We start from the raw sequence: 22,863 nt of genomic DNA, 5'->3' as shown, positions 1-22,863 counted from the left end.
CAAAAAACGAATAGTACTTCATATTAAGAAAAACATTTTTATATAATGGGTTAAAAGGTAGTAAATTTCAATGTTAATTGGAGGTTTTTGGAAAAACGATAACATCTAGAACTCTAATTAGCCAGTGAGTTAAGTAATTTTGGGGTTATCTCATCCACTCCGAAGTATAAAAGCCCTGCTACGATGTCTACTCTTTTTTTTTTTAATAAATTTATTTATTTATTTATTTATGGCTGCATTGGGTCTTTGTTGCTGCACGCAGGCTTTCTCTAGTTGCGGTGAGCAGGGGCTCCTCTTTGTTGCAGTGTGTGGGCTTCTCATCGCAATGGCTTCTCTTGTTGCAGAGCATGGGCTCTAGGCTTACGGGCTTCAGTAGTTGTGGCTCGAGGGCTGTAGAGCACAGGCTCCGTAGTTGTGGCTCACGGGCTTAGTTGCTCTGTGGCATGTGGGATCTTCCTGGACCAGGGCTCGAACCCATGTCCCCTGCATTGGCAGACGGATTCTTAACCACTGTGCCAATGGGGAAGTCCCCATGCCTATTTTTTTTTTTTTTTTTTTTTTTTTTTTTATTTCTGGCTGCCCCAAGTAGCTTGTGGTATCTTACTTCCCCGACGAGGGATTGAACCCAGGCCACAGCAGTGAAAACCCGGAATCCTAACCACCAAGCCACCTGGGAACTCCCCACGATGCCTATTCTTCACGCAGGCTCAGCGGCCATGGCTCACGGGCCCAGCCGCTCCGCGGCATGCAGGATCCTCCCGGACCGGGGCACGAACCCGTGTCCCCTGCATCGGCAGGCGGACTCTCAACCACTGCGCCACTAGGGAAGCCTGATGCCTATTCTTTAATCCATAGAAAAGAAGTAGAACCACCCTCAGATAATACAATATTAGGTGTAGAATATTCTTGGAAAACATTTAGTTTATTCCATGTTATAACAAATTATTAATTAGTACCGGGTATACTGACAGCAGTGAAAATTGAAAGCTGCATCAAAGGAAGAGATGGAAGAATCCCCAACTAGAAGAGCACTCATATTCCTCAATTTAATGATAATAACGGTGACTTAAAATCATTAAAAAGAAAAGTTTTAAATTGATATGCATGCTCATTTATTAAGGCAAGGAATTACATAATTGTAAAAAAATAGACCAAATGTTGATGGGTAAAGGCTTGTGATGTATTGGCAGCTGTGGAATAGTGAAAATAACATTGAAAATTGGAGAATGTGACTTCATCCAATATGACTCCCATTCCTCCTCTTAAGGAACTCAATGCCATGGCCCATTCTGGCCCTTGTCATCTTTCATCAATGAAATTTAATAAATCCTACCCTTAACTTGATATTTTACTGATTTTCTTACTACTGCTAAATGTTCTCAAATTCCTTGATTCCTTCATTTCTTTTCCGAGTCTCCTTGTTTCCCTAAACCGTAGACCAAATGACCAATTACTTAAGTTGCTCTCTTCCCAGTATCTTTGACTCCCCATTTCTCTCACCCTTCTGCTATTCCTTCTCTAACCCTATAAACCCACAATGCTGGATCAATTGCTATTCTTGGTCTGGTGTAGCAGGAGAAAATTGCAGGATCATGTGCATTGTTGCTACTTACAAAAAGTAGTTTCCAATCTCAGTGTAGCCCTTAGCACCTCTCAGTTTTTAACCTGTAATTTTCAGTTTTTTCCATTGGTAAAAGTAAAAGGTTCTGACAATCAAAGAGGTAATATGTATAAAAGCACTTATTACAGTACCCAGTACATAATAAATCTTGAATAAAATTTATTATGTAAGCAACTGTTTGAACATTCATCCTTTGCTACACATCATCTACCACCTCTCCACTCCCCTAAAAAAACTTAGCAGATAACTTCACTTTCTACTTCATGGAGAAAATATCAAGCAGGAACACCCTTAAATTCCAGCCCTTCCTCTGTGCTACCATACTAGCCTTTTTATCTGAGTATATTTACACTTAGGATGTTATACTAAAATTATTGTCTTTTGCCCACTAAGCTGTGAACTCTTTGAAGTCAGGCCCTCAGTAACACTGGAACATCTGGTATCCCCTAGCACTTCACATAGTACTCATTGTCCACTTCCTTGCTGGTACTTGATAGGATCAGATTTTTAAAATGTCACAAATTCAGTAATATGAAATTACTGAATGAACAGTCTGAGCTGAATGCCTCTCTCATTCAAGATAGGCCCCTCCCCTTGTTCTGTATAATTTCACTGCTTGTTTGACCTATCTTATCCCTTCATATTGCCTCTAGGACCTTCTGTTTGCCATACTTTCAACCTTTTCATTGCAGCCCAGAAGTAAGCTCCAGTCTTTCGTTTAAAAGCATGACTATCTCCCAACCAGTCTAGAAAGAATTATCCTCCTTAGCATGACTTCACTTGAGTTTGCTTCAGTCAGACTTCTGTCCCTTTACTTCACTGAAACTGCTGATAGGTCAGCAGTGACCTCCTAACTGCCACATCCGAGGACTGGTTTCTCAGTGTACTCTCCTTGTGCTTCCTGTATTGTTTCAAGTTATTGACCCCTCCCTTCTTCTGAAAATCTCTTTTTGAGTTTTCTAACACCATTCTCTGATTCCTGTCTACCTTTTTAACCACTGTGTCTCAGTTTTAGTGACTTCTTTTTCTCAATTACTCTGTTCATTTTGTCATTACCGTTTTTAATTCTCTCTCTCAAATAACTGTAAATTTTGTTCTTTTCTCTTTGGTCTTTCTAGGTGACTGCCTTTTTTTAGGTTCTCATCTCTTCTCTGAATTACTGACATTTTCTGTCTTATCTTAATTTACCTTATCTCCATGCCTCCAGACTCTGCACCACACCTTCCAAGTCCATTCTTCACCCTGCTGCCAAAGCAATCTTTTTAAAACCAAATTTACTGTTTGCAGCCCTTCCGTGGCTTTGTCCATAGGATAAAACAGTCTTTCTAGTTAGGCATTCCCTGCCCCACCCCACTTATTTCACCTTCCTAAGAGAGTTTCAGGTAAGTGTTTTAGTTCCCCCAGCCTTTGTTCTTTGTTGGTCCATTTTTTTTCTAGAATTTCCTTTCTTCTCAAATCTGTCAGGCAAATTCCTCATAACTCTGCAACATGTAGCTTGTCTATGAACTCTCCTGTGCCTTATGTTGAATTGACCACCTCCTTAGTTTTCTTTAAATCCATTGCAGTACTCATTGAGCTAAGTGGTACTTGTTTACATCTGGTTTCCCCTCACCTGCCTACCTATCCCTGGGTGGTAAGCTCTTAAAGAGCAAGAATTGTGTCTTAACTACAGGGCCTGGTAGATAGTAGGCTTTCAGTCAAATTTATTTTAACAGATGAGAATATATGTCATGAATTCTTAATTACTGTACAAATATGAGAGATTAGGGATTTGGGTTTAGTTATGTAGGAAATGTATGTATGTGGAATACTGTTTTTTCCAACTATGTGAGATGGTACTTACACATTTGGTCTTTTGTTGGCCTGTGATCTCATCCTGTTAGCAAATGTAGTGAGGGGAGTAAAAGTTAAAAAGTGTTAAAAAACATACTGCAAGGTTGTGGTCCGAGGCTCGTACTGTTTGTCAGCAGCTTCATTCATTTCTCTGTTCTTTCACAGATGATAGGGACACCACTCAGGGAATGATACTGTATCATTGCCTTTAACACATCTTTATAGCTGCTTCTGCATGTTGTTGACACATTATATGGAAAGGTTTTTATTTTTAACTTTTAAAAATTATGAACTATACATACCATAGACTGTACAATTTAAAGAATAATAATAAAACAAACACCAGTGTGTCCATGACTGAGCTCAAGAAACAGAAGTCCTTTGTGTATATTTTCCTTATTGCACCCCTCCCTTCTTTCCAGTGGGAACATCTATCCTGAAATTTATCAATTATTCACTCCCTTTTTTATAGTTTTATCACAAAGTTATGTATCTCTGAGCAACTCACATTTAGTTTTGTACATTTCAGACTTGATTTAAATGGAACCATATTGTATGTGTTCAGCTACCCGCATTTTTTTGTTGCTGTCCAACATGTTTTTGCAGTTCATTTTCATTGCTGTATTACAGTGTTCCCTTGCATGCATATGCTACAACTTAGCCACTCTCTAATTAATGGACATCATTTGTAGCTTTTTATTATTATGAACAATACTGATAAGAACATACCCTGGATACATATATATCAGAGTTCCTTTGGGACAGTGGTTCTCAGCTAGGTTTAGTATTACTCACATAAAGGGCATTTAAAAATTATGGACGTGGTTTTGGTTGATGGGCACCACTGGCATATAATGGGAAAGGGATGCCAGCTCTCCTGAAATGCACAGCACAGATTGTTCCACCAAAATGCCAGCAGTGACTTAGTAATAATACCCTAGGATTGTTTGGAGTGGAATTACTGTATTTTAGGGTATAACCATGTTTAACTTTCCTAGGTAATGGCAAATCATTTTCTACATTTGATGTACTTCTGTTGGGCTATGAGAGTACTCATTATCCAGTTCCTTGCCAATACTTTATGTGGTAAGACTTTCAAGATGTTAGAAATCTGATAACCTGAAATGGTATCTCATTGTGTTCTCAATTCATTCATGAGATTACTAATAAGGCCGATTATTTTTCCATCTGTTGTCTATTATTGTGTCTTTTTTTAATGCTTATTTGTGTTTGTTTTTTATCTATTGGTTTGGTTTTGTCTTTTTCTTAAAGACAATGTATAAAATTTTTAAGTTTTAAAGTTTTGTTTTTTACATTTAAGTCCTTGATCTTTCAGTAATTAGGTTTTGTTTATGTTGTGAGATAGAGACCCGTTTTTATTTATTTGTTTTCCAATATGGAAGCGAGTTCATTTCTTTCAACTGGTCTGCCATGTCAGCTTCATCATAGATGAGGTTTCTATATATGTATGGCTCTCTAGTCTGCTTCTCTTGTCAGTTATATATCCCTTGTCAGTCACACAATGTCTTGATTACTATAACTTTATAATAAGTCTTGATAGCTGCTAGGATGAGTCCCATTACTTGGTAGTGCTTCTAAAGGTGAAAGTCCTTGGCTATTTTTGGACTTTTGCTCTCAAACTTCAAAGTAGGAAAGTGCTACTTGATGTTCCGTTGAATCTACATATAAACTGGAGAGAAATGAAATCTTTAATTGTTTGTAGATTAGTTTGCATTTCCTATATAGAGGTTTATATTATCTGAAAATAACAGCAGTTTTATTTCTTTTCAGTCCTTATAATACCTTTTATTTCTTCCCTTACTGAACTGGTTAGAATCACCAGTATAATGTTGAATGAAGTTATGATAGCAAATATTTTTATCTTATTCCTGACTTTAGAGAGAATGATTTTTATGTTTCAGCATCAAGTAGGATGTTATTAAAGGTTTTTGACTTGCTCACATGACTGGTAGTTGATATACTAGCTGTTAGCTAGCATTCCTCTCTAGCCTGGTGGTCCCTTAGTAATTTGGTTTCTGACCATGGCTGGTTGCCTCCAAAGTAATCATCCCCAAATCTACTGCATTCTGTTGGTTTTAAGTGAGTTACTAAAGTTGGTCCAGAATCAAGGAGAATGGGAGAGAGTCCCACTTCTCAGTGGTTGGAATGTTGAAGAATTTGAGGATATGTTTTAAAACCTCCAAGTCTAGAATGTCGAATTTTCATGAATGTTTTTCCATGTGTGCTTGAGAGTAATACATACTCTAATTATTGGTTACAGGTTTTTTATGTGTCTTAATTGAAGCTTGTCAGTTATATGCTTGAAATCAATATTCTGTTACTGCTTGCCTACTTGCTAGGGTTGTTTCAGTGGGTGTTTATGTGCTTATCTGATGGATTATTGAGAAATAATACTTTTTATATTTTGAAACTATTGTTATTAGGTGTATAGAAATTGTTTTATCTTGTTGAATTGAACCTTTTATCAATATGTAATGACCCTTTCATCTCTTTTGATGCCTTCTACTTTTCAAGATTATTTTGTCTGATATAACTCTTATCACCTTTCTTTTGTTAAGTGTTTGCCTGGTATATCTTTTTTTTTTTTTTTTTTTTTTTTTTTTTGCGGTACATGGGCCTCTCACTGTTGCGGGCTCTCCCGTTGCGGAGCACAGGCTCCGGACGCACAGGCTCAGCGGCCATGGCTTACGGGCCCAGCCGCTCCGCTGCCTGTGGGATCCTCCAGGACTGGGGCACGAACCCGTGTCCCCTGCATCGGCAGGTGGACTCCCAACCACTGCGCCACCAGGGAAGCCCTGCCTGGTATATCTTTATTGCTTATTTTCAACATTTCTGTGTCCTCACATTTTAAGTATGTGTCTTACAGGAGCATATAAGTTGGGTTTTATATTTTATCTAGAGAGTTTAGCTCCTATATACCAGTCATGATCATTGATATTTGTATTTTTGTTCTTTCTTATTTTTACCTTCTGTTTGACTTGCTTTTTCTGGTTTTCTTTCCCCTCCTTTATGGCCTTCTTTTTGGATTAAGAATCCATCTCTTGTTTGATTTTTTTTTTTTAACTGTCTACTAGTCTGGAATGTTTCTATATTTCTATTCTTACTGTGTATTCTGAAAATTTTATCCTGCATATTTAACTTAAAGCCTAATATTGGTGTTTTTAATGGGATTCTAATTAATATAAGACCCTTAGGCTGCTTTGACGTCAACCACTATCCTCTTGATTTATATGCTATTTTTGCCAAGTTTTACTTACATCTTATTTTTTAAAGTATCTCATATTAAACACATAGTCGGGGTTAGTTTAGATTTACTCACATGCTTAAAATTAATTTTGCTTATCATTCTTTCTTGAATCTTAGAACTTTCTTTGAAAATAATTTTTCTTTTTTCTAAAGTGTATCTTTTACAGGTTAATTTAGTGAGAGTCTATTGATTATAAACACAGTCAGTTTTGGAATGTCCAAAATGTCCTTCCTTGTTCTTGAACACTTAGTTTTGCTGGGGTTAGACTCCTAGGTTGACGGATATTATTTGAAGATATTATTCTACTGCTTTCTGATTTCTGTCATTGCTTTAGAGAAGTCTGCTGTCAGGCTAGTTACCATTCCTTTGGAGGTAATTTAGCTTTTCTCTTTGTCTGCTTTTATGATCTCTTCTTTGTCTTTAGTGTTCTGTAGTTTCATTTTAATGTATCTGGGTATGGATTTCTTTTTTTAAACTTGCTTCGGATTCATTTGTACTTTCTGAATCCTGTCTTAAGTTCTGTAAAATTCTCATTTGTTGTCTCTTTGAATATAGATTCTCCCTCATTCTCTCTATTCTTTCTTTTGGGAATTCTTTTAGAAATGTAATGGACTTTTCACATGTCTCTTAACCACTCATATTTTCCATCCTTTTGTCTTTCCATACTTCTGTACTATGTTTTGGGCATTTTTCTCATATGTGCATTTGAAGTCACTAATTTTCTTTTGAGCTCTGTCTGATCGGCTAAGTAACCCATCCATTGAGTTTCTAATCTTATTTATAATATTTTTTATTTCTAGGTGTTCTATTTGGTTCTTTTGCATATCTGCTTGGTCAGTTTTGATAGACTCACTTCTTATAAGAATATTCCATATTTTCAGTTCTTTTATTTCTTTGTACACATATAACACATGTATTGTATTCTCTTTACCTAGTAATTGTAATATTTGTCATCTTTGCAGATATAATTCTATTGTTTGCTCTCTGCTGTGTTTCACTCATGAGGCTTGTTTGGCACTCTGTGGTTGTGAGCTCATTTTCCTTGGAACATATTTGTTGAAAATTTTTGAGACCTGGTTTTACAGTGCATTCTTCTGAGGATAGTTTCCCTTTACTTCTGCTAACTGTCTGAAGGCCCTACCAACCTGAGACACTTCAGAGTACATTTTCGACTTGGAGTTTTTCAGGCCAGACATTCCTGTAAATTTAGTCCCCAAACCTGCCTGAATATAGGCCTGTGGTTAGGGATTCTTAGGGAAGACTTTTTGGTTTCTTTCCTTTCCTTTCGGCCAAAGATGAATTAGGCATGACTTTCTTTAATCATCTTCTCCCTCTGCAGGGCAGGGGCACTTTTCCTACTTTGCACAATGATGGAGTCCCCTTCCAGAGTTCTGGCTTTATCTCCTGTGCCCTGCACCTGTTGTCCATTGAAGCCTAGGCAAATGTCAGCTCCTGCATCCTTGCTTATCCCTCTGGTTTCCTGCTTTCTCATCATTTCTGGTCTCTGAGGGATTTCCTCACCTCTCTGCCAGCTCAGAAATTAATTTAAAAGATTTAAAAAATATGTTTGATCTAGGGACTTCCCTAGTGGCACGGTGGTTAAATATCCACCTGCCAATGCAGGGGACACGGGTTCGAGCCCTGGTCCAGGAAGATCCCACATGCCACGGAGCAACCAAGCCCATGCGCCACAACTGCTGCGCCTGCGCTCTAGAGCCCATGAGCCATAAGTACTGAGCTTGTGCACCACAACTACTGAAGCCCTCGTGCCTAGAGCCCGTGCTCCGTAACAAGAGAAGCCACCACAATGAGAAGCCCATGCACCACAACAAAGAGTAGCCCCCATTCACCGCAACTAGAGAAAGCCCGCACGCGACAAAAACCCAATGCAGCCAAAAATAAATAAATTTATTTTTTAAAAAAATACTTGATCTAGCAATTGTAGAAGTGCTATACTGGGAGGAGTTTCCCTGAACATCAAATCTGCCATGTGTTGCTTTGAGTTGCATTTTAAGCAACAAGGTGGATTATACTTCACTATACAATTATTTTGTGACTTTTCTTGGAGTTTCTTTTCTAAAGAATTGGATTATTAAGTCTATTCAGTGAAATAACCTTCAGCCTAATGGACACAAGTTTCTAATGGATTCCTGTCTCAGAAGCACAGAATAACATTGTATTTTTACATCACACTTTAAGAATATTGTAAGTAATAATGAAATCCTCCTTAAGAGTTCATGGTGATCATTGTTAGAACTTTTCTATCCTCTTCCAAAATGCAAATTTGAACTTTATTTTATTCACAGATAAATAGACTTGGAGTTTAGAAATGTTGTTAGGATTAAAATAATCCTGTGCCCTTTTTAATTTTTAGAAGGCATAGTTCTCTTTCACCAACACTAAAGTGAGAATGAGATGTTATCTCTTTTTTACCAGTTGTCTAATTTGCCACTTGTCATGATTCCTAATTTGCCCCTTTTTTTTACTTTCTTTAAAACTTCGCACTTAATAAGTTATAGCTTCCCCCTCCCCTTTATTGCTGAGGGAAAATATATCCCATCTTGAAATCTTGAAGCAAACAGAAATAGTTTAGAGTCCACCTTATTTTTTCATTTGTTCATAGTCCTCTAGGCATAGAAACCAAACATTTTATTGAGTGGATTAATCAAAGATACGTTATGGTATATGCTCATTTCCTCCTAATTGATGAGTTGTTGTGTGTGTGTGAATTTGGACTCGTATGTAATATAATTGGTTAGAAGTATTTTGTAGGTGTACTTAGTGTAACAGATGCTTCTACTAGTAATAGACTGTTTTCAGTTTATACATTTGTAAAAACCAAATGACCTATTATTCTGTCTTTATTCTTCCAGGGTAATACTGACCAACCTGTCCAAACTAGCAAGATTGGACTTGGGAGGAGAGAATATCAGAGTTTACAACACCGCCATCATTCTCAGCGTTCTAAGTGCCGTCCACCTAAGGGCATGTATTTAACCCAGGAAGATGTGGTAGCTGTTTCCTGTAGCCCCAATGCAGCCAACACCATCCTGAGGCAACTGGACATGGAGTTGATCTCTTTAAAACGTCAGGTATTTTATAAAAATCATATTTTCGATGATTCTATCTATTTTGCTTATATACTTTTATCTCCGTAAACTCAAGTTTTTTTGCAGATTTTCTCAGCCACCCGTTTACATAAGTTTTGTTTTTTTATTTACCTTGTTTCCAAGTTATAAGATGCCTCTGTCTTTCTAGATTTGAATCCCAGCATTGCTGCCTGTTAGCTTTGTGATGTTGGGAAATACTAGTCTCTATAAGCTTCAATTTTTTATTTATAAAATTGGGCGTAATGATCATACTTCTCTCACAGGTTGTTGGGAATCATTTGAGATAATACATGTAGATTGTTCAGCAGTGTTTGGCACATTTTGAATGCTCAGTGAATAATGGCTGCCCTCTTCATTATTATCATTATCACCAGTAGTAGTAGCAGCAATATTATTTAAAAGTATCATTATCATAATCAGGTAGTGGTTAAGTTAGGTTTTAGAGTCAGTGATCCTATGTTCTAACCCTAGCTACACTGTCTACTTCCTGCGCAACCATAGAGGAGCTTGTTTAACTTCTCTCAACTTCAGTTTTCCCATCTCAAAATGAGGATAGTAATATTTTTGCTTGGGGGGAATTAAACAAGATAGTATATGGTAAGTCCTTAAAACATTACTGCCTTGCACATAATATGTACTCAATTAATGGTTGTTATTTGGACTCCGGTCTTTCTCAGTCATGTTTTCCTTTATTTATTTGTTTGTTTCTCTTGTTTTAGGTACTCTTCTAAGTCTGTACTTTCTTGCTCTAAATTAACCAGCCTTACACTATTTGCCAGAGACTTCTGAGTCTACTTCTCAAGCTGTGGCTTTTCTCCCAAGCTCTGTAGCTACATTTCCAGCTACGAGCTAGACATCTCATCTAACCCCCAAAAGATTTCTTTCTGTGTTCCTTGTCTGTTGAAACATCTGAATCATCCTTGACTCATCCCTTGCCTTTATCACTCCCCCAACACACACAAACATAAGTGGTAAGTTATGTGAGTTTCATCTCTGAAATTTCCTTTAAATCAATCCCCTTATTTTTAATCTCATCCCTACTACCCTTGTTCAGGCCCTTATCACCTCTTATCTGACAATCCCTGTCTTGTTGATTCTCCTTGCTGTCCATCTCTCTTCAGCTCTATGTTACACATTGTTATCAGTGTTATCCTTTTAAAATTCTGGTATAATCCAGATGACTCATCTTAAAACTCTTCATTAATTTCCACTTGCCTTTAGCAGGTTACAGCAGAGCTAGGCAGGAATTTATAGGAAGGTCATGTTAAGAAATTTAAAATTCATCATGAGTTAGAAAACCACTGAAGGATTTAAAAGAGGTATAACATGGTCATATTTACGTTTTTCAGCTTTATCTCTTCGTATTTTTTTTCCAGTAGTTGCTCTAGGGATTATAATATGCATCCTTAGCTTACAGTGTCATTCTCGCTTAGATATTACAATGTGCATCCTTAGAGTTAATATTATACCACTTCACATATAATGTAAGAACCTTGCCAACAGGGTAGTATGGACCAAGATAGTTTTTCTCTATACCAAACATTCAAATTTCTCTATCCCTTGACCCTGGTTACTCACCCAAACTGCTTTTATATTTCTCTTTTCTTCTCCAGCAAACTTCCTGAATAAATATCTATCACATTAGCTTACCCTGCTTTCTTACCACTTATTCTCAGAGGCTTCCCAATCTAATTTCTGCCCTACATCCCATCGCAATTCTGCCACTGAAAAAGCTATCTTAAGATTGTTTATGAACAAGTTGCCAGGTCTAATGCCCTCTTCTTGGTTCTTATCTCTTTTGACAACCACTTCTTCCTTCTTAGAATTCCTTTGTTTTGACTTATATGACCCTGGACTCTCAAGTATATATATAGTATATATTTGATTGAATGCTTTGCCTTTAGTCGAACCATACTTGTGTGCAAGACTCCCATCTTCCAACCCACAGCACTCCTTCTCTTTAGAGAACTTCTGAAACACTTTGCCTGTGATATTTTTAAAGTGCGCAGAATTTTTTTTTTTGCAGTACACGGGCCTCTCACTGTTGTGGCCTCTCCTGTTGTGGAGCACAGGCTCCAGACGCGCAGACCCAGCGGCCATGGCTCACGGGCCCAGCCGCTCCGCAGCATGTGGGATCTTCCCGGACCGGGGCACGAACCCGCGTCCCCTGCAACAGCAGGCGGACTCTCAACCACTGCGCCACCAGGGAAGCCCTCGCAGAATTTTTTTAAGTAATGAAGGAATAAAATGTACTCAGTCACCTGTAATCATACTTAATCCTCAACACTACTACTTCACTACTACCTCACTTAACACTATTTTTATTGATTTTTTAAATTAATTTATTTTTTTAATTTATTATTTTTGGCTGTGTTGGGTCTTCGTTGCTGCACACAGACTTTCTGTAGTTGCAGCGAGCGGGGACTACTCTTCATTGCGGTGTGTGGGCTTCTCACTGCGGTGGCTTCTCTTGTTGCAGAGCACGGGCCCTAGAGCGCGCAGGCTTCAGTAGATGCGGTGTGTGGGCTCAGTAGTTGTGGTTCATGGGCTCTAGAGTGCAGGCTCAGTAGTTGTGGCACACGGGCTTAGTTGCACCGCAGCATGTGGAATCTTCCTGGACCAGGGCTCGAACCCGTGTCCCCTGCATTGGCAGGCGGATTCTCAACCACTGCACCACCAGGGAAGTCCTATTGATTTTTACAAAGGAACTTTTTTAAAGCTTTAAGTTCCTTTCTTGGATATTCGTTTCATGTGTAACATAGTAAAGATTTGCACTCTTGGATTTGCAAATTCTACCACTTTTATATCCCAGACGCATCTCATAAGCAGTGTCCAGACTGAATTCTTCCGTGCCCACAAGGTATCTGTTCCTCTTTTTGCATTCCCTGTCTGGGTGAATAGCACCACGTACACTCAGTTACTCAAACCAGTGACCAAAGAGTTATCCTTGATTACTCCCCCTCCCTAATTCTCCACAATCAGTTGTTTACAAAGACGTCTTAATTTTGTTTCCAGGTTATTCCTTAACCCATCTCTGTGCACGACAGCCACCGCCACCCCTTCATTTCTGCTGTTTAAATCGAAGTCCTCAACGTTTCTCATTCGGATTGTTACATTAACTTCTATCTTCTTCACCCCATTCTGTTCTCCAGATTACTACTGGAATTATCGTTATAAAAGTGAAATATGGTTGTGTTGCTCCCTTGCTTAAGGTTTCCTTCAATCTTTAGGCAAGATTCAAATTCTTTGGTCTGGCCCCAGCCTAACTGCTTGCTGCTGCTTTAGGGCTGTCATGTCTTTCTAATGCTATTCTGCCTGGAAGACATTCCTTCCCCACAATCCTGTCTACCTGCTTCATTGTTATTAATCCATTAAAACTCAATTTAGGTGTGATCTCCTCTGGAAAACCTTCCCTAATCTTCCCCATGATCCACACCTGCTAACACATGCAAACACACTCTCTTCTTTCTCTCTCCAAGACTATGTTAGGTGTTTTAGCACTTATCATACTTTTATATTTATTTATCTCCCCACTAATCTATGAAATCCCTAAAAACTGAGACTTCACATTTTATCTCTTTATATCTATCTAACATGGCTGATCAATTAACTTCATTTGAACCAACCTAGATTTATACATTTTAGCTTTGTTTTTAAGATCTCAGGTGAAAAAAAATTTTGCGCATCACTTTATAAATATCAGATTGTCCATACCGGAAAAACAAAAATAGAAAAAAATAAACAAATGAACAAACAAAAAATCCTAACCCTTAATATTCTAGGTAGAGATTAACTAAATTGCTAGTGGAATAGTAGTTTCAAACTTGGCATGGTTCAAAATCAGGTTCTACCTCCTATTTCTATAGCCTTGGGAGTTTCTTAATTTCTCTGTACCTTACCTTCCTCATCATTAAATTGTTACAATAGAAATAGTCAGTTCTGCTATAATGCTTGTTTTGAAAACATGAATTTTTTCCAACACAGTTGATATACTAGGGAACAGTTTGAACATAATGTGACTTTTGCATTTGCTTACATGTGATTTTTGTTAGGGAAAAACTACATCTTGCTGAGTACATGCCCACACACTTCAGATGTATACCAGCTACCTCCATTCACTGTGTGTTATGTGCCATCCACATCCACATCTGCTGTTAAAACTCTTAATCTGTTTTCAAATAACCCTTCTTCAACCACTTCCCAATGACTCACAAATTGCAGTTATTTTGACACCCACTTACGTAAGCAACCTTTTAAGGTAAAGTATCATCTTTATTGTAACGCTTGTGAATTTCTTTATTATTTGAATGTATAAAAACTATGCTATCATTTTTATTAGGTGTCTGTCTTACGTGTCACTGATGAAGTTTTGGAGTGTTGTGTCCCAAGCTCCTTTTCCCCATAAGCCCTGTGGTTTTTATTGTGCAGTTTTGCCTAGTACCGTGGCTTTTGAGAATGCATATGTCAGGTTATAACAGAACTGATTGTACTTACTTCACAGAGTAGTTATGAGAATTAAGTGATTTATTACATATGATGCACTGGCAATGATGCTTCACATAATAAACACCTAATAAATATTATCCACTGTCATCATTACTATTCTTATTAGAATAATTGTTATTTGACCAAAGCATTATGGTAATGAGAAATATTGGTGGAACTTAATCCCTATATATACCAGTTGTCTTGGATTATAAGAGACATTGTTACAGATATTCAAACACTATCATTTATGAGTCTGTTAGATATGTATATAGTTGATGTGTATATTGCTTGAATGAGTGTTGTATCACACACTAAGTGTGATAAGTGTCCTATCCTCACGAACTTCAGTTTAACAGGGTGTTGATATATATCCTTTTCACTTATTGAATACTCAAAAATTCACCTAAGTAGATGATCTGATTCATATTTTGGGTTATTTTGTTGAAGGTTCAGAATGCTAAGCAAGTAAACAGTGCACTTAAACAGAAAATGGAAGGTGGAATTGAAGAATTCAAACCTCCTGAGGTATGTTATTGAGGAGTACATGTGCTAAGTACAGTGAAACCTTGTTCTTTGAGTTATCCAGTGTTCAACTACTACTTTGGTTACATGTTAATACTTCGAAGGTTTTATAATATGGATAATTTATTATGTCTCTATTTTGTCATTTAGATAGTTACTCTCTTGAGACTTGGCTAATGATTTACATTAAATCATTTCGTCCCTGTCCTTAGCACTTCTTACCAAGCAAAGTAATTAGGGAAAATAGCGATACTAGTAGGCCCAGTGCATGTGAAACTAGAAGGTCATTAATGAACAAGCCAGGGCATTTTTAGGTCTAGAGCAGTGTTTGTTCAAAGCCCTTTCCTACCTGTGTAAATTGGTAACAGGAAGAAAAGATCACAAGAAAAGGAGCTCATTTTAACAGTTTTAACAAAATTTTACTTTAATTTTGTGTATTTGGATTTTGGCTCAGGTTTCCAATTAGGATTTTAGTAGGTGGACTTACATTCTTGTACTCATATCCTGGAAAATATAAAATCCAAAAACAAGATATAGATTGGCCATTTTCTCAAGTCTTACTTGTACTTCAGCTAAAATTTAATATGTTTTTTATATTTGTGATGACTAAGGATGTACTTAAATGCTCATAAAATCCAATCAAATATTTTTACAGAAGCTTCTATTATAAAGTCTTTTCTCTTTTCTCTCTCTTTTTTAAGACTCCTGTGTTATGCTTCATATCCTGGACTTGCTTTTCTATGTATGTAATAATCAAATAATCCTACTTGGTCTTAATGGGATGTTTTTTTCCCCCAAATCACAGGTTGACTGAAATATCTACAAAGGAAATATGTATGAGGGGATGGGGGGAGGCAGAAGAGTAGTACTTCATATGCCATCTTACTCATTAGAATCTTTCAGAAAGGAAGAATCATTATGAAGGAAGTTGTTTTTGTTTGTTTTGAATAGTCTCTTTCAAGAAGGTCAGGCAATGGAAAAGAATGAAATATATGTAGACTAATATCTCATTCCAAACCCCCAGGTAAACTGACAAATATTCTAGTGATATTTAAATAAAGATAGTGTAATACAAAGAATACTGCTTTATTTTATGTTATATTATTGCAACAAAAATTAAATTTTGTATTAGAATTAATTTAATCTTTAATTATGCATTATAAAATGCATAAAAGCAAAAAACTTTAAATGCCTATGAGTTTATAATTTAAAATTAAATAAAAAAATATAGCAGATGTTGAAAACATTATGGGAATATCTTGAAGAACTTTATGCCAATAAGTTTGAAAATTTAAACAAAACTTAGAAATTCCTAGGAAAATATGGCTTACCAAAAGTGTCTTAAAAAGAAAGAAAACTGAATAATTTATAACCATTAAATAATTGAAGGAACAATTAACATTTTTTCTCATAAGAAAACAGCAGGCCAAGAGAACTTTACAGAAAAAGTCTACCAAATTTTCAAGAAAATAAAATTCTAATCTCAAATTTTCCAGAAAATTGCAGAATAGTCTCATTCACTAACATTATATAAAGTAAGATGTGAAAGTACAATAGCATTTATAACTTTCCTGTATGCTGCTTCTTTTGATAATCGCGTAAGTCCAAAGAAGTAGATGAAGTAAATGCTGTTATTTTACATGAGGAAGTTGGGCCTCAGAGAGATTAACTGACTTGATCAAGATCACACATCTAGTAAATAGTGAAACTCTGACTGTATTTCAGATGCCTAGAGTCCAGTTTAATGCCATGCTGTCCTAGATTAATGCCATGCTGCCTCTTACTTTTGGAAGTTTTCATATAATAGTAAAAGTGTATATTAGATTCTCACATTTAAATGCAGTTATTGGGGGACTTCCCTGGCAGTCCAGTGGTTAAGACTTCACCTTCCAATGCAGGGGTGCAGGTTCGATCCCTGGTCGGGGCGCTAAAATCCCACATGCCTCGTGGCCAAAAAACGTAAAAGAGAAGCAATATTGTAACAAATTCAATAAAGAGTTTAAAAATGGTCCACATAAAAAAAATATTAAAAAATATTAAAAAAAATAAATGCAGTTACTGGTTTAGAAGTTATCATTTATTATATCTCTTGGTTTATTGTAAAAATAATGATCAAAATGAAACAATCAAAATCTTAACACACTACAATCCATACACTGAAGTTTATATATTACTTTGAGGTTGATTTTGAGCTCACATGACTTGAAAAATGTATATATGTTTTATCATCTAGAAAATGCCCAGGATATATTTATATTTATCATATTGTTCCTATTGCTTTACAGGGGAGAGCAACCTGAATAGATATATTTCAAAACACTAGATTAACAGTCATATTAAAGACCTTGAAAAATCATGTAATCTATCCCCTTACCTTTAGGTTAGCTGGTACCTAACCTAAAAAATTTCTCCCTAATACCTAATAAAAGGATTTTATTAACCTTTTAAACAATAGGCTACTAAATTATGTAGCTCAACTGGAAGTAAACAGTTACTAAGATGCTTACTTATTCATTTGGTTGTATTTGTTATTTTCACTGATTTAGGGAAAATATTGGTGAAGAAAGTCCATTCACTTCCCTAAGTATTTATGATCACCTGTTTCATGTAAGGCACTGCATTAGGCAGTGTGTGTGGGGGGAAGAGGCGACACCTAAAAAGGAGGAAGGATAGATTTTTTCCATCTACTTCTTAAAAGAAGAATTTATAGTCTAGATATTATAAGACAAACTGATTAAAGTTATAGATTTATAAGTAAAGATCTTAGGAAAACAAGTGGCTATTATTCATTCCAGCTAGGGTAATCAGGGAGGACTTCCTAGAGGGGGAAGTTTCAGCTGAAGTTTGAAGGATGAGTAGGAGTTTTGCACATACAAAAAGGGCAGGTGAAGGGAATAACGTGAACAATGATTTGGTGTTGAGCAGTACATTCAAAATATAAATACAGTGGGGAAAAATAAAAGCACTGGATATTCCCTGAGCACTTCTTATGTGCTCATTATTGTGCTAATTACTATTGAGAATTCAGTGGAAGTATAAAACAATGTTTTCTCAAGAAGCATATTGTCTACTTGGGAAGGCAAACTTGGTTGCAGAGGATGAATGCACAGGGTGTATGAGAGATGTTAATGAGGTTGAGTTTAACAGGGACTTCTTTGTGATAGAGGTCAGTGGGCAAGAACACTGTGAAAACAAAGTCTTTGTGAAAGCTAGGAAGAGAAGTTTGCCTTTTAAATTAAGTCAAATGGAAAGGCCCTATAGCTTCTTCAATTTAGGAAGGATGTAATGCAAAATTTTTATTTTGGAAAAGGTATCCTGGCAGTGTTTTACAAGATACATTAGAAACTTTAGAGCTGCTAAAATACCAAGCATGTGAGTGATAAAGTAAATGGTAAACGGGTACTGGGTAGTGTCAGGTATTAGTTGTAGGAATGGACAGCAAGTGATAAATCTAGAGAACATTGCAAAGTAGAGGTTACTGTATCTCCTGGAAAGTATGTGAGAGTGTTGTGGGGAGCGGTGGTATGTTTGGTTATGCTTTGATTTGTTGTGGGAGGAGGTAAGTGGGGGGCAAGGAGATTAATGAATCTAGGAAGGAAGAAACTGAAAAAGGAGTGCTTTTTGAAGCTAAAAATTTCCCAGTCTGGGTATTTTCATGCATAGGTGTGTGACATCCTTTCATTATGGATGTTGGATGGAATTTTCAACACTGAGTAGCGGTGACCTTTTCTAACTCTTCCAAGTCAGAGGTAGTATGAATCCACTACTGACAAAAATGGGAAAGATGTGAAGACAGTTTAGCAGGGGAAGGATGTAGTAAAGATGCTGAATTCACTAAGGATGTCATAGATTGTTCTAGATGGCTCTTTGGGGCCTTCTATATTATCATCGTTACTATTATATACTGGATTGTTTTATATTAATATTTTATTATTTTTAAAACAACAGTATTTCAGACTGGGGTTTGCTGCAAAAGAATATTCTCAGTGGTACCTCATAGCTCACCATTACTACCACACAGTTTTAGATTCCTAGATATAGTCTAGTTGTCCTTTCCTTAAGTTAAACAAATCTCTACCAAAGTTTCTTGGGTCTAAAATATAAAAATCAGTAACTTAAAGGAATCCTTTGTATTTTTTAAATGTTGATTCTCTTTCTCCTATAATGTTCCCTTTCTTCCACTGTTTCCATTTTGTAACACATAGACTTTTAAATTCCATACAGTTTCAACTCCCCCTCTGCATTTTTCCACTGAAGCATCTTCTTAAAGATTAATATTGGTGCTAATGACCAAATTCCACAGCTCTAACTCATTTCCCTTGCCTTTTTCTGAGCCCTTCACATAGTGATGACCTCCTTCTTCCTCTAACTTTTGAGAAGTTATGTTCTCTTTTATAACTATTATTTTCCCTTCTCAGCCGTAATTTTTCTTTCTCTACATAAATAAAGACATTCTCCAAATTTTTATCCTCAGAATGCATTTCTCTTCTGTTTGGAAATATACAGTCTCATCACTTTGCTATATTAAAGTCATATCATATGTACATTTAAATTACATAAATTCAACCATAGCTATCAGCCAAATAAAAAAGAGTATGTTTAGTAATAGCAAATGCAGTAGTACTGGCAATTCTGCCTAAACTCCATATATTGAGTGTATACCCCAGAGTGAGCAGTTACGAGCTGGAAACTGTAAATCCACCATTCCTTTAGTCAGTTTTAGCTTCCATATGCCTCCTGAGCATTTCCTTGAACTGAGCGATATTCTAGTATTTAAATAAGTATTTATATTTTTCATTCAGTACTATCCTAAATTCGAGCCTAAATTCGAGCCACAGGCTTCATCTGGGATTTAACTGAGCAACTAGTGGCCCATTCCAATGCTGGAGGAATAATTGGCTATGTGGACTTTTTGAGAGACTGTGCCTGTCTCCGTGGCTACCTTTGTAAGAACATTTCAAGAGTAATTTTGGGAGGAAAACAAAAAACAAAAAAATTCACAGGCTGGTTTTAGTAAGATGACTCCATTGTTTTCCCTCATAAACATTTTCCAGACACTTAAAAAAAAAGTGTTTGAATAGATGAATCTGTTTTAGCCTCCTGCCTAATACCTTTTTTCAGTGTATCCCAAGTTAAATTCCTCATCTTAGCCTTGCCTTCCCACATCTCCCAAATCCTAAATCCTTAACAGCATCACCCTTCTCCCAGCTTTCTAGGCTTAAAGTCTTACTCTGCTCATAATCCTACCCTTCTCCCCTTGCTCCTTACCGCCCCACCCCCCGGCCAGCACAATTGCTTATTAAATCTAGTATGAACTCATCAACCTTGGTTTTTATGGCACTTCCAAAAGTGGTCCTTACTGTATTTTGGTTTAGTTAAGTATCACCAACCTTCCAGGCTTATTTATCACTTCTTCCTGGCAAAAATCCTCTTGTTCCCTGTCATGGTACGCCTTCTCCTCATTTTTGCCTTTCAGAAACTTCTATTCTTAAACCTACCTCAGACTCCAGTCCCTTCAACTTTCCATTTTCCCTATTCTAATCATTTTGACTTTTCCCCCTCATCTTTGAATCCCCAGTATACTCTGTACTTTTTAATTTTAATAATAGTTATTCGTCTTCATCCCATCTCCTGATATGCTTGTAAACTGATAAATAAGTCTTCATAGTGCTTGTTATTTCTCTTTCACCTTTTATTCTCTTTTCACTAACGACACCTTTTCCTCCAGTTTATGCCTTTCAGGTTTAACAAACGTCGATTGATCAATTTCTGCTGCTAAGGCACTGTGCTAGATGTTCTACATGTATCCTAACTTTAATCCTAAGAACAACTTGCGATGTAGTATTACAAGAGATCCTTAGTATCCAAATGTTCATTAATCTAAGGGATACATGGAGAAGCAAAAGTTGCCAAATAAGAAAATATTCACTAATGAATTGAGCACCTATAAAATTAGGCTCTATTCACCAATTCTCCCTAATTAACTCTAGCTGTTGTCCTTCCCGTCCATCACAGCAACATCCTTCTCTGTTACTCTCTTGCTAATACAGTGCAAATACAAAATGAAATTGTAAGCCTTGCAAAAGATGTGAAACTTCATGAAGTCTATGAAAGTACATGAGAATGACTTTAATCATTTGCAAAATTGTTGACAAATGGGTATCTAGCAGAATTAACAATGGAAAAAAAGAGGATGGTGACTGAGACAAGCACTTTAAAAAAGAATAATTTGAGTAACAAAGAATTAAGAGGGGTTTCAAAGAATCAAGAGAAATTTGTTGAAGTCTTCAAAACAAAAATAGCCTATATGCTATGCTCATGTTGTAAATTGCAAAGCTAGAGAATGTTATACCATTGTATAGTCAGAAGAGGTATGCCAAAAAATAAAATTAAAGCATGTAAGTGGAATCAGTGACTATTTTTTAATGAGCTAATTTTCCTAAGTTTTAGTTTCATATTTCAGATCAAGTTACAATCAACCCTTTATTTTTTAACCATTTACTCTGAAATATTTGGACCTGTTTTAAATAGGTTCCAGTACCAATTATCCTTGGGTACCAAGGGCCTCTTCTGTCTACCTGTCACAGCCACGGTAGCATCAGATTGCCTGGGTATTAACTCAAATATTAGCTCCTACTTCATTCTTGTTACTCCTCTTGGGGGATTAATTGCTAGTTTTTCCTCTGTCATCTTCTTTTTCTTTTCACTTTTTTAGCCTTGGTTCACCCTTATTACTGCTTCTGTATGTCCTATTTCCCCTCTTTCTCTTTGCCTGTTTACTGTTATTCCTTTACCTTATCACCAGTATCCTAATCTGGAGGCTTATCCAGGCTTTGCCTGGCCTGCCTTGCTATCCCTTTATAATCTCATCATCTGGAATTCAGTGCTTTGTGTTTTAGGTTTTTTCCTCCTTTACTATAGGTGTTTTTTTTAACTTTTTTCTTTCTTCTCTCCTAATTTTTTTTTGAATTTTTGTTTCATTCTTTCTTCCAAATGCTTGCTTATACCTCTTCACTCATGGTGAGAAAGTTGGTGTTACCCAGAACCGCTGTGTACTGTGGAAACTCTTATTGCTAAGACTACAAGTGAGATAAGACCTAAACACCCTTCTCAGAGGAAGCCTTTGTTACTGTTTTGCCCAGCATGTGCGTGTATTACATTGGCCACTTTATCTGGGCAGTTTCTACTGCAAACCTCTGTAAGCCGGTATACTTATTTCTGTCCCTCCATCTACTGCCAAAGGTTCTTGATTACTCAGCAGTGGGTATACACTAGTGAAATTTGGTTAGCTGTTTAATTGATATTGTAATGCTGCCATAGTAAAAATCTTAAACTTAGAAATTTGTTAAACAAAAATACTGGAAAGAATGTAGGAGGTCTTGGGGGGGAAATCTATTCTTATAGTGGGTCACTCTCTGCTTTAGAAATGAAGTATTTTAGGGCATAGGCCTGATCTACAGTTTTATGGTAATTTATGCAACACTGTTTTTGATGGAGTAAGGATAGGTTTAATCTAAATATGAAGAGAAGAAATTTTAGAGAGAGTCACAGATCCTTCTCTGAAGAAAACGAGGTCTCTTAAATGTTTAAAACTAGGCTAAAATTAACATCTGCAACGTATGATAGGAACATTGTAGTTGGAAAATAGGCGATTAATAGATTTTCTCAGTTTTGATATCTCTGCCTAGAGTATAAGTGCGAATGTTGTTCATTCTCCCAAAATGGTACATTTCCCTTTCATTATCTTTTTGTGTTGGTAAAAGGTAATTCAGAATATATTTTTTAATTCTTATAAAAATGAAATCCTCATAAATCAGAGTTTTAGTAATCTCTTGTCTGTGATTTGGTGAAAAGTTTAAAAAAAATAAGCACTTTGGAAAAATGTCTGTCTTCATATCCTCATTAGGAAACTTCTCTTTAATTTTGTAGTCAAATCAGAAAATTAATGCCCGTTGGACCACAGAGGAGCAGCTTCTAGCAGTGCAAGGTATATTAAAGATAAGCAGTTACTGTTGTTAATA

At 36.5% G+C, this 22,863-nt stretch overlaps 1 protein-coding gene across 10 annotated transcripts in view; it reads left to right on the top strand.

The window, feature by feature from the left end:
- Nucleotides 1–22,863, top strand: part of RCOR3 (REST corepressor 3) — a 50,502-nt gene that overhangs the window by 15,634 nt on the left and 12,005 nt on the right. For all 10 annotated transcript variants that reach the window (XR_010941286.1, XR_010941285.1, XM_067729048.1 and 7 more), the window contains exons 8-10: nt 9,596–9,814; nt 14,768–14,845; nt 22,772–22,829. Coding sequence is in view for 8 of the 10 variants with exons in the window: in XM_067729048.1 (XP_067585149.1) it covers nt 9,596–9,814; nt 14,768–14,845; nt 22,772–22,829 (355 nt within the window). In the remaining 2 variants the exon portion in view is untranslated. The remainder of the gene's footprint in view (nt 1–9,595; nt 9,815–14,767; nt 14,846–22,771; nt 22,830–22,863) is intronic.

Source organism: Pseudorca crassidens, chromosome 2 (assembly GCF_039906515.1).
Source record: "Pseudorca crassidens isolate mPseCra1 chromosome 2, mPseCra1.hap1, whole genome shotgun sequence".
NCBI lineage: Eukaryota > Metazoa > Chordata > Mammalia > Artiodactyla > Delphinidae > Pseudorca > Pseudorca crassidens.
The sequence above is the reverse complement of the archived record's forward strand: the minus strand, read 5'-3'. Positions and strand labels throughout refer to the sequence as shown.